General features: G+C 37.1%; 1 protein-coding gene across 1 annotated transcript in view; it reads left to right on the forward strand.

Annotated features, from left to right (window-relative positions):
* The first annotated feature begins 1,999 nt into the window (after positions 1–1,999).
* The window catches only part of ANKRD27 (ankyrin repeat domain 27 (VPS9 domain)), a 35,005-nt gene continuing 20,516 nt past the window's right edge, over positions 2,000–16,488 (forward strand). Inside the window, exons 1-15 of the mRNA XM_010291961.1 lie at positions 2,000–2,124; positions 3,409–3,519; positions 4,581–4,737; positions 6,259–6,413; positions 6,732–6,791; positions 6,889–6,942; positions 7,027–7,092; positions 7,168–7,244; positions 7,615–7,736; positions 8,676–8,754; positions 9,599–9,731; positions 13,359–13,451; positions 14,262–14,389; positions 14,844–14,926; positions 15,701–15,816. Of these exons, the coding sequence (XP_010290263.1) occupies positions 2,023–2,124; positions 3,409–3,519; positions 4,581–4,737; positions 6,259–6,413; positions 6,732–6,791; positions 6,889–6,942; positions 7,027–7,092; positions 7,168–7,244; positions 7,615–7,736; positions 8,676–8,754; positions 9,599–9,731; positions 13,359–13,451; positions 14,262–14,389; positions 14,844–14,926; positions 15,701–15,816 (1,536 nt within the window). The 5' untranslated portion in view covers positions 2,000–2,022. The remainder of the gene's footprint in view (positions 2,125–3,408; positions 3,520–4,580; positions 4,738–6,258; positions 6,414–6,731; positions 6,792–6,888; positions 6,943–7,026; positions 7,093–7,167; positions 7,245–7,614; positions 7,737–8,675; positions 8,755–9,598; positions 9,732–13,358; positions 13,452–14,261; positions 14,390–14,843; positions 14,927–15,700; positions 15,817–16,488) is intronic.

Genomic DNA, 16,488 nt, shown 5'->3' on the forward strand with positions numbered 1-16,488 from the left:
CCTGCTTCTTAAGGTATGTCTTAGCCCTGCTATTCTATGGATCAGTGGTGAGGTGTCTGTGTTCCTGCAGCAGACCTGCCACTGGGCTTGTGTTGCCTTTTCTCTTCCCCCAGCACTGGCTGAGGCAGCCCACAGCTTGAACTCGAATTGCAGCTGCCTGCCAGGAAGTGCTTATAGCAATAATCAGCTGTGGAATTAGTGGTGATCATCCTGTTTACTCAGACACTGTGGCAGGACAGATCTTGTGCAAAGCTGTACTTCTAGGTTTGAAGTCTCATAACTATTGAACTTGGCTACTCTTTTGAAGGTGTCAATGAGCAAATATTTTCTTCTCCTTTGTGTAAGCAAACATCAGATCTATGGTCCAAAGAACATTGTTTTGGGACTGCTGAATTAGTATTCTTTCATAGAAGCTCTTTAGTTTTATTGTATGTTTTGAAAATAGATGAACCATTTTGTCTGGAACTTCACAGGAAAACTCTGCTTCAGGCAGTTATCTGCCACTGCCAAACTTCAGTGGTTCAGGCTGAGGTTATCCAAGCTGTAACTGGTGATAACTTGATAGTGGAAATTGCTTGCAGCGTTAGCTGATCATGTGTGTGTTTAGCTCTCTAAGGGAGCTCTCCTTGTGTGTGATTATAAGGAGGGACCAGACGGTAGATCAGTTAACAGACTGTAGATCAGTTAACAGCATAGCTGAAACTCAAAGGTTATCTAAAAATCAGTGGGAGTTGGGTGTATGTTTTTTCCACTCTGCTAAACTGCCATATAATGGCTTCATGTCTCTTCCATGAACTACAGAGAAAGGAATTTTTTAGTACCAGTACCAGCATTAGGTAGTAGGATATTGCAAGTGCTACAGAACCAGCTTAAGAAGCCCACTTAGTAAATAATGTTGTAGGTATAATTCTACATTTAAGAAAATGGGGAATACTGATTGTGTAAGGGTGGCTTGCTTTAAAGTTCTGATGCTGTTCTCATCCTTTCCTAGGACACATAGCTGAAATTGCATGAGGAAATCATGCAACTTCTGTTGATTCCTAAGGGTAGCTGGATGAGGGCAAAAGACATAGAACAGACTAGTTAATTAAGCACTTGTGAGCTTATTAATCCCAATTCTTCTGAATAAAATAATTCCAAAGTTATTCCAGAAGGAACCTATCGGGGTTTTTCCTGCCCTTGTCTAGGATGTGTCATAGTCTTTTATAGAGAATTAGAAATGAGGAAGCAAGCTGTCAAGGGCCTAGTGCATCTAGAGATCATCTCTTCCCTGCGACACACCTAATGATAGCTTTTCCAGTGCCTACAGGTTGGGTTTTCTGTCTCCAGTCACTTTTTTTGCTCACTGTTTTGCCAGACATTATGCATCAGCCTGACCTCAGATCATTGAGACTTTTTCCATGGGAGTAGAGATGACCACAAATGATGCATTTCGCAGTGACTTTTTAATTATGACACGGATATTCATATCTCCTTGACGTACCTCTTTCCTATAACTTTCCCTGGAAAGTTGAGAATTGCCGTACACAGGGGTTCCTGTTGTGTCTTATTGATGTGAGTCAGTCAGTAATCTGTACACAGGTGCATCTTGAGACTCACATGAGCATACTGCAAAAGCATCAATGTCCTGTGATGCAGTAGAATCTGCTGTAAAGAAGCTGGTAATTCATGTCTCTTGGCTTGTTTTAGACCTTAGCAGTACAAGTTAGCTTTGTATATCAGTGGTAATAATGTAGATTTTTAACTTCGCACCTGGAGGGCTTAAGGAGACGTTATGAGGCTGGAAATGTATGTTTATGGAAAATAATCTTTCTGAATAACTATAGTTACCTTCTTATTAGTTAAGCATGGCACTGACTGCTTGCATCAAGACCCGAAACTGCTTTTTCCTTTTTAGACAAGATGAATCAAATTGCCCCCTAGGTGTTCCTAAGTATTATATTTTAACAGATACCACGTATGATACATTTACCATTCTCTGTATGTATTTTAGAAAATCTACTTGGAATATCTGAAGTCCATATGGCTATGTATGATGAAGATATCTTGAAAAATCCCTTTTATTTGGCCATTCAGAAGCGGCGTCCTGATCTATGCAGCAAAGTTGCAGAACTCCATGGTATTGTAAGTATAAATAAGTACATTTAAAAGCTGCTTGTTAAATAATAGCTATATGTATTTAAATAATATGTCTGCTATTACATATGTAGAGATTATACACATGTACAAGCCTACAAAACTTGGAAACCAACCAGAGCGACTTGTAGTTTAAGTTGCTTGTTACTTACTGATATGGACCTCTTGATATATTGCATGGTAGTAAAAGGCCAAAGTTGGTGTTGTTTGTAAACTTTACAACAAGCTTATTTTCTTTGCTATGATCTAAAACTACATATTTACCCACTTGTAACTTAAAATGGAACTGACTTTTTGAAATCCCTGGTGGACAGACAAGCACTTATTTCTGACAGCATTTTACATAGCAAAATAAAGCCATTAGACTGAGCTGGAATAAAAACTCCAGTCCTTAAGACTTCTAATCTGGGTATAGTATAATTAGCATTCATCCAAAATTAAGTGTGTGGAGACTCCATTAAACTCAGGGAGTTATTGTTTCCTAATCTATAGTATGGTATAGTATACTATATATAGTATAGTATAATTAGCATTCATCCAAAATTAAGTGTGTGGAGACTCCATTAAACTCAGGGAGTTATTGTTACCTGATTACAAAATTAATACTGAAATTGAACAGGATTCTTTCCAATTGTGTATTACTTAAGATGTGATGTGATCAGTTGAAGTGCTAAAATGTGTTCACCAGTTCTCTCTGTATTCTAATACAGTCTTTCAAAGCTGCATACTGAAAAAACCACTTGCTTCATGCTTCTCTTCCTTGACAATGACATATATTTCTTTTCAGCATGTATACGGTGGTTGTTGTATTCATAATGTGTTGCTTTCTAACTAAGAATTTGTCCCAAACTGCCAGTCTGGTGTGCAGTAGATGCAGAATGTTTCTTATCTTAGATTTTTTTTCTTTCTTCTTTCTGATGGGTTTTCATTTTAGTTTGAAACCACGCTTTGCTTTTAGTAGCTGCCTAATTTTAAGTCATTCAGGTGACTGATGCTAAGTAACTTAAATAAGATTAATCTCCTTCTTAGTACTGTTTGCTTCAGGTATGTCTGTCATCCTTTTTCAGATAAGTCACTAAACGAAACTTCTAGGTAAATCACCAGACTGTTTCTATCAATGGCCTTTTTTAAACAAAAACAGCTATGGTTGCTCTACGTTTGCTGGTAAATGTTCATAAGCCAGATTAGTTGCTTGCTTCTAAAGGGCAAAAGCTTTTGGTGTTTAGTTGATGATACATGGCATTTCTCTAAAACATGATTAACTTTTTTTAGGTATTGGTTCCATGCAAAGGAAGCCTTTCAAGCAACAGTATTTCTACCTGCCAGTTTGACTCTTATGTCCTAAAGCCTCTGGAAGAAAATTTTCAGACCTTAAATGGAAAGGTATTTCTGTTTTGATATCTGAATGTAGCTTGGGAATGCTCCAGTAAATGATTCTCTGCAGTTGCTGACTGATAGGATGAACTAATGGTTACAGGACGTAGCTAGGAGTCACAGCTAACTGGCAATAGTATGATGCCCATCTAAACAAAAGTTCTCAGGGATATACTGCTTTCTAGCAACAGCTGTATTTTGGCATGTACACAAGAATAATTGTCCTATTCGGATGGTAACACTGCATCTGATTTCAGCTTAGTACTTTGGCAAAGCAACTTTGTCAGTTTATGTGTATTTTACGGCTGTTAAGAATTTTGTCATGTGGCAGAAGGGCCTCTATCACTTAGTTAAGAACTGTCTCTCTAGCTTTTAGGCAAATAGTAGCCTGCCTATATACTGTATGCAGATGCAAGTATACCAAGGCTTAAGACAAAATTATGCTGGTATTGTGTTGTATCTGAGGCCTGATGTATGTATTCAGTTCAGTAAGCAGATTAGAGACTGACTCATGTAGCAGCAAGCCATGATAACCAATGCTAATGCTGCATAGGATCACATTTTTGTCACTTGTAATTTTGCAGTACAGTCTGAGATCTTGCACCTGCTTGCAGGCTGTCATCTAGATCTTTGTCTTGCAGTTGTCCTCCTCACTGGAGTTCCTTGAGAAGATAAAGCCAAGTGTGAGAAATGTAGACAAGATGTGTAGTGTTTTTCTGAAGCTGGACTTAGGCCCCAATTTGAAGTTGTTTTTCAATTTCCTTCCTACTAAAAGTGGTCTAAGAGCCTGCAAGTAGTCACTTAGACCTTGGAGACTGCCTGCAGCCTCCTCTAGTAGTAGGCTTGTAAAGAAAGTAGGTGTAAGCAAGGTTTAGCTAGCCATTACAGACTGAAGGAATCTGTTTTGGTGTCCACACAACACAAGAACATGAAATTGCTTGAATCTGGGGCTTTCTTATCTTGCAAGATTCTTTTCTTTCCCTGGAAATGTAACTATGCAATGCAGAAACCAAAGAGTAACTTTCTTCTGGTGGAGTTTTACACTTGGTCTGGTTTTTGTTTTGTTTCAGGAGATCTTCATACAAGGAAACCTCATCATTTTAGGAACTGGTTTTAATTATCATCTCTCAGTACCTATTCTTTTTGAGGAAACATTTTACAATGAAAAAGAAGAAAGCTTTAGTATATTGTGCATAGCTCATCCATTGGAAAAAACAGAAAGCTCAAGTATGTATTGAAGTGTTGGTGATCCTGCTTGCACAGTGAGCAAATTAGTATGTTTGATATGCTTAATACATTTCCCTCATTTTGAAAAACGTTAGCTTGGTTGAAAGCTCTTGGCATTTATTAGCCTGCCGGGGTGGATGTTGGTATACTGCTGTACAGAAATGTTAAGTTGCTGCCAGGCAAACTTAATTCTGTAGGGTCTATGCCCCAGTTTCAGCACTAAAAATCATCTGTGGAATACTTGATCCAGCATGATTTTTTAGCAATGCTCAGTTTAGTGCTGACTAATTAAAAAGGCTTTTAGTCTTAAATGTGACGTATTGAGATAAAAGGTGGACGCACAAAAAAAAAATGGAGAGGTAAATTCTTTCATGATTGCTTCATCAGTGGTTAGAGGTTTCATAACATGGTTCTGTAGCAGCTCTTCTGGTGGTGGTCTGTCTCGTTAAGTTGAATGTGTTAATTTTTGTCATCGTACTGAAAGTGCCTGTGATAAGGCTGGAACACTATTTCCAAGGCTGCTATTAAAGCTGTGAATATAACAAGATTTCCTTGTGAATTTGTATAACAATCTGTTTACTAATTAAAAGGAACAGAACCTTCTTAAAACATAGGCGTTTTCTGAAATAAAATCATCTAGTCTTCCTAAATATATAAGAATATCTATTTGAAACAAATGATGACAAAGTGAAGTAATACTAGGGTAATGTGAAAATAATACTGTGATAGAAGTATGGAAGTTCTGGAAAGAAAAAAGCTGGCATATGTATAGACTTAAATTCTATAAACATTAATCTAAACCTAAAAAATTATTCTTATGGTGTTCCTTTTTTGGTTGTTACTTACTGGAGTTGCATAGCAGTCTTTCAGAAGTGAGGTAACTTGTAATTTCAAAAGTAATTTGAAATGAATGAGATCTAAGCCTGTTATTAGTTGGCTGCCTTTGATTGCAAATGAAAGACTTGCCTAGAAAAAACATTTTTGGAAAAGCAATATGAATTTTAAGTGAGGGATCCAATTGTCTTATTCAGAAGGAAAGTGGATTTGGTTTAATGTTTACATGAAGCAACTTTGCTCTCCCATTCAGAGAAAGTCTAAAAAATGTCTAAATAAAGAATGGGTTATATAAAAATCTAAGATGGGATTTGTACAGCTCACTTGGAGCACACTGTCTTCCTGCATGGGCTTTCAATCAATACTGTAATGTGCTTTTCTACTTTCAAGCTTGACTTGCACTCAGATTCTAAGTTATGTATGTGGCAATAAATTACCCTGGGGTAAAAAAGCATGTGAAAACAGTTTTAGCTATTCCAAATAAATACTTGACATAAAAGGCAAGAGAGCCTACTCTAAATCTGATGCATTAACTTCTTTAATTAAAAAACAATACCTTCAATTAAAAGTATAGTAAGCTGGATTAACGTTTCATTGCACACAAGTTGGCTGTGTATGTAGGAACAGAAAGTATTTTACCATGCATACATATTAAACCTATGTGTTAATTCTTGGCTTTCATTTTAGGTGAATCTACAGCTTCATCAAACTCCTATTCTCTTAAAAATATTGAAGATGTTAGAGAATTCTTGGGAAGGCACTGTGAGAGATTTGATAAATACATAGGATCTTTCTATAGAACATTTAAAGAACATGAGAGGAAAAGCCTCCGCCACTACATAGTCAGTATCTTGCTTCTTGATGTTTAATTTACTGAATATAATTCCCTTCACTGCTTTGGATATCTTTGTCTTACTGAGCTTTTTCCATGTCAGAGTAGTCTAGAGTTGAGGAAGGTGGGAAGGGAGAAAGTAGAATTCTTAGTTGTGAATTACCACATGTTAACTATTTGGTAAAGGCAACTTTTTCTAGCTAAAAATCTTGTCATAGTGCACACTTCTAAGGCAGGGAAGACATCCTTTCTTTGTTTATGCTTTGTTGCTTCAAGTCAGATTAACCTGAATCTGAATCTTTTTTCTTTTCCCCTCCACGCCGCCCAGGATTCTGTCAATGCACTTTATACCAAATGCCTCCAGCATCTTTTGAGAGATTCGCACTTGGTAAACACATACTCCACTAAATATGTAGTACATAGTGTTACTTAAGCAATAAATTATCTAACTTTCTCTTGGTGTTTCTATGGCTTTACTTTTCTAGAAGATGCTTGCGAAGCAAGAAGAACAGATGAATCTGATCAAACAAGCAGTTGAAGTAAGCATATGAAATGAGGGAAAATAATTAGAAAGCTATTTTTAACTCTCCCTTTCATGCCTAAAGTACTGTTTTTTTCTACAGATGTATATACACCATGCTATTTATGATCTAGTCTTTAAATATGTGGGGACTATTGAGGCGAGTGAGGTAAGTTTGATTTGCTAAAGATTAGTGATATTAATCTAATGCATTTTCAAAAACTGTTGTCTTTCTATTGGTTAGGATGCTGCTTTTAACAAAATCACGAGGAGCCTTCAAGATCTGCAGCAAAAAGATATTGGAGTGAAGCCTGAGTTCAGGTGAGAGATGATTGTGGACTCTTTGAGGAGTCACTGAGATCCTGTCTTAAGTAGGTCTCAGACCAGCCTAGAAGTGTCTTTCTTCAGATAATAGCAGTTCTTTCTCATAGGTCATTCCTTTGAGATGGAAAAGTAAAGCTTTGCAAGTGTCATTTTAGGGCAGTCTTTGTATTGATCGTTATCTCCTTTGCTTTTGTATTCTTATGCTTCCCTCTCCATCTACAGGGTACAGAAATGCAAGTGTGTACTTGGAGCAGAGACTGAAATATTGTAATACCATTTTTCAGCTCTGAATAAGTTAAAACTTGGGTTTTGGACCTCCTGCACAGGAACTCTTTATGCTAACCATTTATTTCAAATTCTTTCATAGCTTTAATATACCGCGTGCAAAGCGAGAACTGGGTCAGTTGAACAAATGTACTTCCCCTCAACAGAAGCTACTTTGTCTCCGAAAAGTGGTACAAGTTATTATGCAATCTCCTAGCCAAAGAGGTCAGTAATTAGTGAATTAATAACTTAACTTTAAACTTTTTTCTTAACCAGTACACACAAAGCTTTTTATATAAACAGCTGTTTGAATAGCACTTGTGGATTAAACACAGACTGGGGTCTGCCTTTCAGGTCTCTAAAAGCAAAATGGAGGCGAGATAGACACTTCATCATTGTTTCTCATGGGGTGAGGTAGGGTACTTGGTTAGCTTACATATGTTTGAGCTACAGCATGTGAGAAGCTTGCCTGTGCTAGGACATTTTGTCATGCAGAAGAATTGAGGGTGATCTTTTTAAACAATGAGGATTACTGCTAGATCATTCTTGTCTATTTGTCCATGCTCCTTGATAATCTTGAAATCAATACTCTTGAGATGCATCTCTTGCCAACTGCAGTGTTGGTGGGGAATGAACAAACCTATATGTTGCATTCAAAGTGCTACCATGCATTACAGAAATGATTGTGATAGGAAAGTATGGACCTTTTAACGTAATACTAATTTTATCTAGCCTGGAGAGAGAAGATACTTCTACTAAGCGAATGGAAAACCAAGTACAGTGAGCTTATGCTTTCACTGCTTCATCTCTTCCTTTCTCCAGGAAGTCTCCTGGGTTATGGAAAAAGGTATTATCTTAGAGGGTAGTTTTGGCTCTCGAATTTCCGAAATCTTGAGCTAGTGCTCTGGTGCTTTCTGTGTAGGAAGGAGGGGATGCTGGTCAAATACTCCAATTTGTACAGTACAAACTGTATTTGGTTTTTGGCTCCTGGCAGTCTATTTTAAAGGGGGATTGAGAACATTTGAATGGCTGTCTTGGTTACTCAATGCATTCTCTACTAGTAGAGATGGCCCTTAGTCTTAGGAGGTGGAACTCCATTTATAGGTATTGTTCTTCATTTGAACCATGATATGGCTAACACCAGGTGTAAATTCTTTTTTTTAGTTAACATGGAAACCGTGTGTGCAGATGATCTTCTCTCTGTTTTGCTGTATTTACTTGTAAAAACAGAAATCCCAAACTGGTATGTAATTGTATTTTGCCTGTACAGAGCTCACCGTATCTTATAGGTAATGCTGCTGTAAGGGTAAATGTTTCTGAACATGTTGTAGTAACTACTGAAAGTGTAAGAGGGGCTGATGTAATGCAGAAAACTCTTTAGTAGGACAAACAGCAAAGATTTATTACAGGTGTGACTGAATTAAGGACTTACCAGGAAATCAAGTGCTGTGTCTTTGTTTCCTAGCCTAGAAAAAGTTGTAATGGGAGGCCACCTCTATACCAAATCTGCATGTTAATACAGACTTCATAGATGGGTCCTGTCTTGTCTGTGTTTGGAGCTGTGAAACCTTTATGCACCTTCTAGACATTTAATACATCTCATATAGCGAAACTAGATTTGAATGCTTAATTGCTTGCTGCTAGCCTATGCCATTGTGTTGATATCTCCTCACTATCAGTAAAAGTGTATCTAAACCTTCCACCTGAACTGAGTCTTAGTGTTGGTGTATCCCATATCTCAGATTAGCATTTTTCCTTTAATTTGTAGCTATCACTTTACACTGGTGCTTATGGTACTTGAAACATTAACATGTTTGAAATATGTGCAACAGTATCCTACTGCTGTCCTTATTCTGTCCTTCATATTCTTTATATCCAATTAATAACTTTTCTTTGAATAGTTAAGTGGAGTTCTGATCCAAAGCCCAAAACAGCCATAGTATTGCTAGCCTAAGAATCTTTTAGGAAGCTCATTCTTAACCCACACTTATTGTCTGCCCAGATTGCCTGAGATAAGTTGGAGTATTAAGATATGTCATGCTGGTGTCTTATTTTTAGTGGTTCATGGCTTTAACTTTTTATTTCAGGATGGCCAACTTGAGTTACATAAAGAACTTCAGGCTTTGCAGTTCAGTGAAGGATGAATTGGGATACTGTCTAACCTCAGTTGAGGCAGCAATAGAATACATACGACAAGGCAACCTCTCTGACAGATCAACAGTAAGCTACTCTTAAAGCGTGTCAAATGTGTATTTGATAAGCTTGTAGGACTGTGTACCACTGCGAGTAAATTCAGTCAGAGGATACAAAGAGCTAATGTAAGAGTTCCTTTTTTGCACTTAAAGAAATGAGTTGAGGTAACTATATCTGAAGCAAATGCTAAAATGATCTAGAAGATTACAATGAAGTCCTAATCCTGTAGCGATACTTGTTACTTATGGTATATTCCTTGAGGAAGTTAAATGTCAAGTCTGCCTCTTCATATGATTAGAGGAAAAATGACAGCGCTATCTTCAACAGCTGAGTCTTCAGTAAGTTTAATATCTCCTATGTCTCCTCTTCCTATCATGGTTGTGAAAGCAATGCAGTATTTGAGAATAGGCATAGCTTAAACAGATTTTTTTCTTTAATTTTGAAAGGTCTAACTATGCTAGCAAAATAGAGATTGCAGTGTAACTTAGATTATTCAGTAAATCTTCGTGCTCTAAAATGTTTGCAGAGCAGATTACTATATTGATAGTTTAATGGGAGTGCAGGAGTATGATTAGGTGGTGTTTGAAGGTCAAATTTGGCTCTTGGTATCTCTAACCTAGCAGGGGTGGGAAGTTTGTGGATGCATGAGTTATTTCCAATTGGGCAACTAGACCTTCTGTCACTCAGGTCTAATCCCTGCAGGCTGATCGAGGATGATATTGATGTGACTTCAGAAACGTCTATGATTTAAGAACTTTGTAGCTTATTTAGTAAAGGAATTTGGTCTTACTGCTCCTGTAAAACTTTGTACTATCGCAAAATTAGGTTTTCCTGATCTGATGTGGAAATCAAAAGGAGTGAACGTGGAACCAGAGTGAATTCAATGTGTCTCAGTCTGCCCAACTGCAAAGCACTGGAATCTAATTGCAGGGGCCAGAATAATGGCTCAGTGTGCAGGGCTTGGGATGGGACAACCTGGGGCACAATCTTAAGAACTTGAAGTAACATTTTAGCCTTTTGTTACTTTTGGTTTTGTTCTTTTCTGGGATCTTACCATGGACCTGCCATGCACAGGTTTGTTTTGTACACTCAAAAAAAAAAAGCACTCTCTCATTTTGTGTAAAGAGACTGTGGTATTTTTTGTCTGTAATGTTGTAGTGAATTATGTTTAAAAAAATAAAATAAAAATGTTAGTTTAAAAGGAAAACAACCTGCCAACCAACTTTGCTTACTGCAGTCACTTGGTTATTGTTAACAATCAATATACAAATAGCAATGCTCATGGTCTGGATGGAGAACTGGAACCAAAGCAGAATTGTCTTCCACAACACTGCCAGCAAGCTGAAAAAAAAATATACAACTCCTAAATTTTTAGAATAAAAACTCTTTCCTACTCAATGCCTGCTCCTCTCCCTTCTTATATAGTTAAGGATAGCATTTTTTTAATACTGGGATTGCCCTCAAATGATTATAACTCAAGTGCCACTGCCATTAACATACTATATTTATTTCTTTGGGAGGCATCTGTCTTGAAAGATGAACTACACATGTGAAAAGTCTAAATGAGGCCAGTCTTGTACTGCTTATGTTAGTGTCTGCACCAGTATAAGAGCAAGCAGTAAGTGTGTTTGTCCATACCTCAGCTGGATCAGCTCCAGACCTAGAGTGCTAGCCTCTTTCCTGCTCCAATGTGTGTACAGTGAGGATGCAACAGGACCTACTTCTACATTGCATTTCATAGGAGTCAACATGGCTTGAAAGCAGCACCCTGGGATGAGATAGAAAACAGCAGAACCTTGAAGACAAGGAAGTGGGTGACCCCCTCTTCTCTAGCACAGCTGAAAAAGAAAGAGCTAAACCACCCTTTTCTCTAGTGTAGGGTGAGGGAGAAGGTAGCACACAATAAAGAGGAAGAAACTTGGTAGGAAATAGCCCCTTGACAGAAACTGCAAAAAGGGTAGTGAGGCAGTGGAAGAACATGGGAGGAATTTCTGATAGCATTCTTCTCCCTTCATGAACTTACCAGTTGAGATACTTCCTTTACTAGCTGGTAAAGGAGATCTGCTTTCTGTTTAAAGCATCAGTAGCTGTTGTGTTGATGCTCCCTGGTTTCCTTTTCCAGCTTGTGCTGGAAGGGGCTTGGCATTTAAGTTAGCAAGAACATTGCTGTGCCCTGGGGCTTCGTTACAGCCCCTCATGTGGCTACACTTAATTTTATAGCTGGCTTCAGATGGAGCTTCTGGCAGCTGAGAATGCTGTTGTCCGGTCCCTAATGAAGCTAACTACATAAAGAAAACTCAGTGGGGAACTAATGTACTACCCTGTGGGATAATGGGCATATTATCACCCTCATGTCAGTAAGAAAATTATATTTAGGAGGCACCTGCCAAATACCATCACCTGAGGTCATACAAGTCTTAAAAACATTTTGGTTGTGGGTGGGAGAGGAGCATGTAACTGATAGCATGGAAGATTCCATTTTATTTTCTGGGAATTGTCAACTATATTTAATTAGAATTCAGGTTAGTTACGTTCCCTTGCACAGCTAATGTGTAGTAAGACCCTCTAGTTCAGAGGGTTGAAGTAAGATATACATTAGGGACCTAGAGCCACATGGGAATAGGCAGCATTTTCCTTCCTGTATGGAAGGAGCTGTAGGTGGCAATGAAGTTGGCATGGAGGAAGCGCAGGTGGGAGAATCTGGGAGCAGAAGGACTTGAATACAAGCTGAGGCTCATAATGTGTTTGGGGGGAAGGAGGAGTGGAGATAATTTCCCCAAGTCATCAGTTGTAATCTGTGAAAGTCACTTTGGATAGGTCATGATACAGGTACAGCCTCACATACAAATATTTCATTTCTCTAGCATAGGGAGTAGTGTTTAGATAAAAAGATCATTAATGTTTGGATGTGCTTTTTCTAGACAAGACAGATTTAAAATACCTGAGAGTCCCACTCAAAGCAATCCATTTTTTTTTTAATTCCTCAAGTGCAAGTAAAGCTGGTACAAGCTGAGTTTTATCTTTGAAGGCCCAAACTTGATTAATACTTGAAACAACACCTGATTCTTCTGCATTCTGTATTTAATGTTTGTAGATACGTAGTCCACCTGGGATGAACTCTTTTTTTCTGATTAAATAAGATAGTAACTCTACATAAGGATTGCTGTCTCGAGTGGCTCTCTGAAAAAATTATTCCACCTGAGGAACAGTTCTGTTGTAAAATATTTGATTTTTATAGACTATTGGAGCACAGTCAAATCTTTTCCAGAGTGAAGAATCCTAATTTCTTGTAAGAAAGCCGCATTGCGTCTCTTACAGTTTTTGTTGTCTTTTTTTATGTGTTTTTCTAGTTTTGCTGTAGTTTTTTTTAGATGGTACAACCATGATTTCATTAATGCTTGGTTTATTCATGGAAAATTACAGTAAAAGGATGTTCTAGTGAACGTCTTATTATCTCTTTGAACAGCAGGTGTGCAGTCTTCTACATCTCAGAATCGTTAATGTGAAACTGAATTAGGTTTTACACGCATCTGATAATTCATAAGTGATAAATACAATGTTTAATCTCTTAAAAAGTTTATTCCACTGTTAACATACTTCACTTTTGCCTGTAAGTGAATATATAGCTAATCGATCTATATATTTTATTTTCAGGAATCTGAAAGACTGTGTGACAAGCTGCTTTTAAGACAAAGGATGAACTTGTTGTCCCAGATGTCTGCTACTCCAATAGACTACTTATTTAAGGTTAATAACTTTTATGGCAGAATCTGTATGTACTTACATATTGCTTTATATCACTTCTTTTCAGTGATTTTCTAAAATGTACTGCAGAGTTCATTACGTTAGTACTGTGAAATGTGTTTTACTAGATGCTAAAAGTGTGTTTTGAATCTAGTGTATTTCTATGTCAAAATGTTACTAAGTTAATATGATCATATGGGTTTCAGCACATTATAAGAAATATGGAAGCAAATGAGGATGAAATGCTACTGCTGTCTGTATTGATTGGCCCTTCTAATGCACAGATGTGATATTGCTATCTGGTTGTCTCTCACAGCTTTTAGTGCTTGAAATTGAAAGAGTTTTTAAAAATAGTTTAAATGTGGTCACCTGACAACTACTTCATATTATATGCTAGGCTCATTTTGTCATTTTAAAAGAATTTTGCCTGTACGAGGATACAAAGCAGAGCTGCTAATTATATGTGTTCACAGCTTATGGCTAGAGAATTAGTAATTTTATAGAAATTTTTTTGCACAGAGGGAGCTCAATTTCGTGGCTGAGTCTAAAGAGAACAATAGGAATTGTTTTAATTTTTTTATAGAAAGTGAAGTAAGCCAAGAACAGATTCTTTTTAATACTGAATGGCCATCAGGGGGTTTTGTGCTGTGACATTGTTTATTTCTGCTTTCTAATGCTTGACTACATCTTTTATAATTGGTTCCTTTCAGTAAATGACTCTCTTTTTTGTGTGGTTTTGGTGGTTTTTTTTCCCTTAAAAGGAGTCTTTTTATATTGGCTCCTCATTCTCTTTCTTCTCTTGGCTTTTTGTAGCATATTGCTTCAGGTAATCAGGAGGAAGTGGAGCGATTACTAAGTCAAGGTGACAGTGATAAGGACACTGTACAGAAAATGTGCCATCCACTCTGTTATTGTGACAGGTGTGAGAAGCTAGTTTCTGGGTAAGCACTTTTCATCTCCACAAATACACAAAGTCTTCATCTAAGATTTACTTTAGAAAGTATGCTGCTTTTGCTTACAGGGGAAGTTGGTAGCACTTCAAGATGTAGTAGAGAGCGTATGTTCACGTGGTTTGAAAAAGCAGAAGAAATATTAGGAAAATACCTTGGAATTAGGAGAATGCCTTGGAACCAGCCAATTTTGTGATGGAGGCTGTATGTGTTTTGGGTAAACGTGGTGTGAAATGTTTCTTCTCTTTGACCTAACTTGTACGTTTTGGACAAAACCACGTCTATTAACAAAAGGGAAAACTCTATAGAATGATTTGTCAACATGAATGGGTAAAGGATAAAAAGTTCCAAAAGTTTTTTGTTGGCCTTGGCAATTTTTGTTTCTCTCCTCCTTAGCACTGCTGCATAGGTAACTGAGCTGCTTTTAAACTATTGTGTTTTAAAGGAAACTGAATGATCCTTCCATTATCACTCCATTTTCCCGAGATGACCGGGGATATACACCACTTCATATAGCTGCTATTTGTGGTGAGTATTGTTGGTTAGTTGGTCAATATTATTGAAAATAATAAAATATTATTTTCTTCACTAGTGTTTGCTACTCCTTATGTTCCTTATCTTCATGTTGGCATGTTTTCCAACTTTGCATTTATCTTGGCACAGACTGAAGTTATTGTATATTCTTTTAAGTTTAGTTTCTTGTGGTTAAGTTATTGTTTGTTTGTTTTGTTTGCTGGCTGTTTACTTTTGCCTTAGTGGTTACCACAGTAGATCTTTCCTCAGCTGTGAAAAAAGTAAGTATGTGTCATCAGAAACAAGTCTTGTTTTAAAGAACTGACAGATTGAGAAATTAATCTTTTTTCTCTTGCAGCTGGCTATGCATGGTAGGTCTGTACCACCTCCTGTCTTGTAATGTTCATTATGCAGTTGATCTTACATTTATTGGAAGATGTATTAATTTTCTTAGTAAGGGTTTTTTTTTTAATAAATAATTTTTTTATTACTATCTTGAATCCCAATAGGAGAGTGCTTTGTGTGACATGGGTTTTTTGCCTTTTTTTTTCCTTACTCATAAGATACAAGCATAGCTTGCTTTTAGCTGGAGGTTCTTTTATGGAGCTTTGACCTCGAGTAATTTGCCACAAAACCCCCAAATACCAAGGAAGTGAATATACAGTATATAGAAACATAGTATGCAGAAATGCAGGTATCTTGGTTTATAGTTCACGTTTGAATTTGAAAAGTAGCAATGTTCTTGTGCCAAGTTTCCTTCTTTCTTTTAATGTCTGTGTATTTTTCAAGGGCAAACATCGTTAGTGGATTTACTAGTAGCCAAAGGAGCCATTGTCAATGCTACAGATTACCATGGTTCAACTCCACTTCACCTTGCCTGTCAGAAGGGATATCAAAATGTTACAGTAAGCACCAAAAGGCTTAGTTAGAAATAAAAAGAAATACTTAACCTAAATAATAAATATATGACTCTTACTAAGCTGTTCTACTGTTACTGTCCTTTATGTCTTCTGAGAAGCTTTTACCAGAACTGTGTACGCTGTCAGAACTGAGGATCTCTTATCATTGTAGTTTGCATGATATTTTATTTTTTTCTATACTGCAAGGTTTTCAGCCATTTGTAGTAACCAAGCAATTGACAGCTATGTGTGCATGATAATGAATCCATTTTATTAATACAAATCTCTAATACATAGTACAAACGGGGAGCCTGTGAACATCTCTGCTCTTGATTAAGACAGAATTATTGCAGTCACTGGAATGAATTGAATGACTTCACACTGTGTTTAGGACAGACTGTGTAACTACATTAATTATTGTGTACTTGAATTTTATATATGTGACAGTCTTCAGGTAGCATTGTTGAAATTAAGCTGTATCTTCACTTACATAGGCTCTTAAAATATGGGATAAATTATCATCTAGTACATGTATTGCAGTGTTTGCTGCAGTAGATGATTCATTTTTTCAGTGACAACTCTGAATATGTAAGAAGCAACTTTATTTGGTTCTTAGGGTAGGGTAAAGACAGTATGGTAACGCCAAGAGGGTAGTGTCTGAAACAGGAGAGACATAGC

This window comes from Phaethon lepturus, unplaced genomic scaffold (genome assembly GCF_000687285.1).
Source record: "Phaethon lepturus isolate BGI_N335 unplaced genomic scaffold, ASM68728v1 scaffold41257, whole genome shotgun sequence".
Classification (NCBI taxonomy): Eukaryota; Metazoa; Chordata; class Aves; order Phaethontiformes; family Phaethontidae; genus Phaethon; species Phaethon lepturus.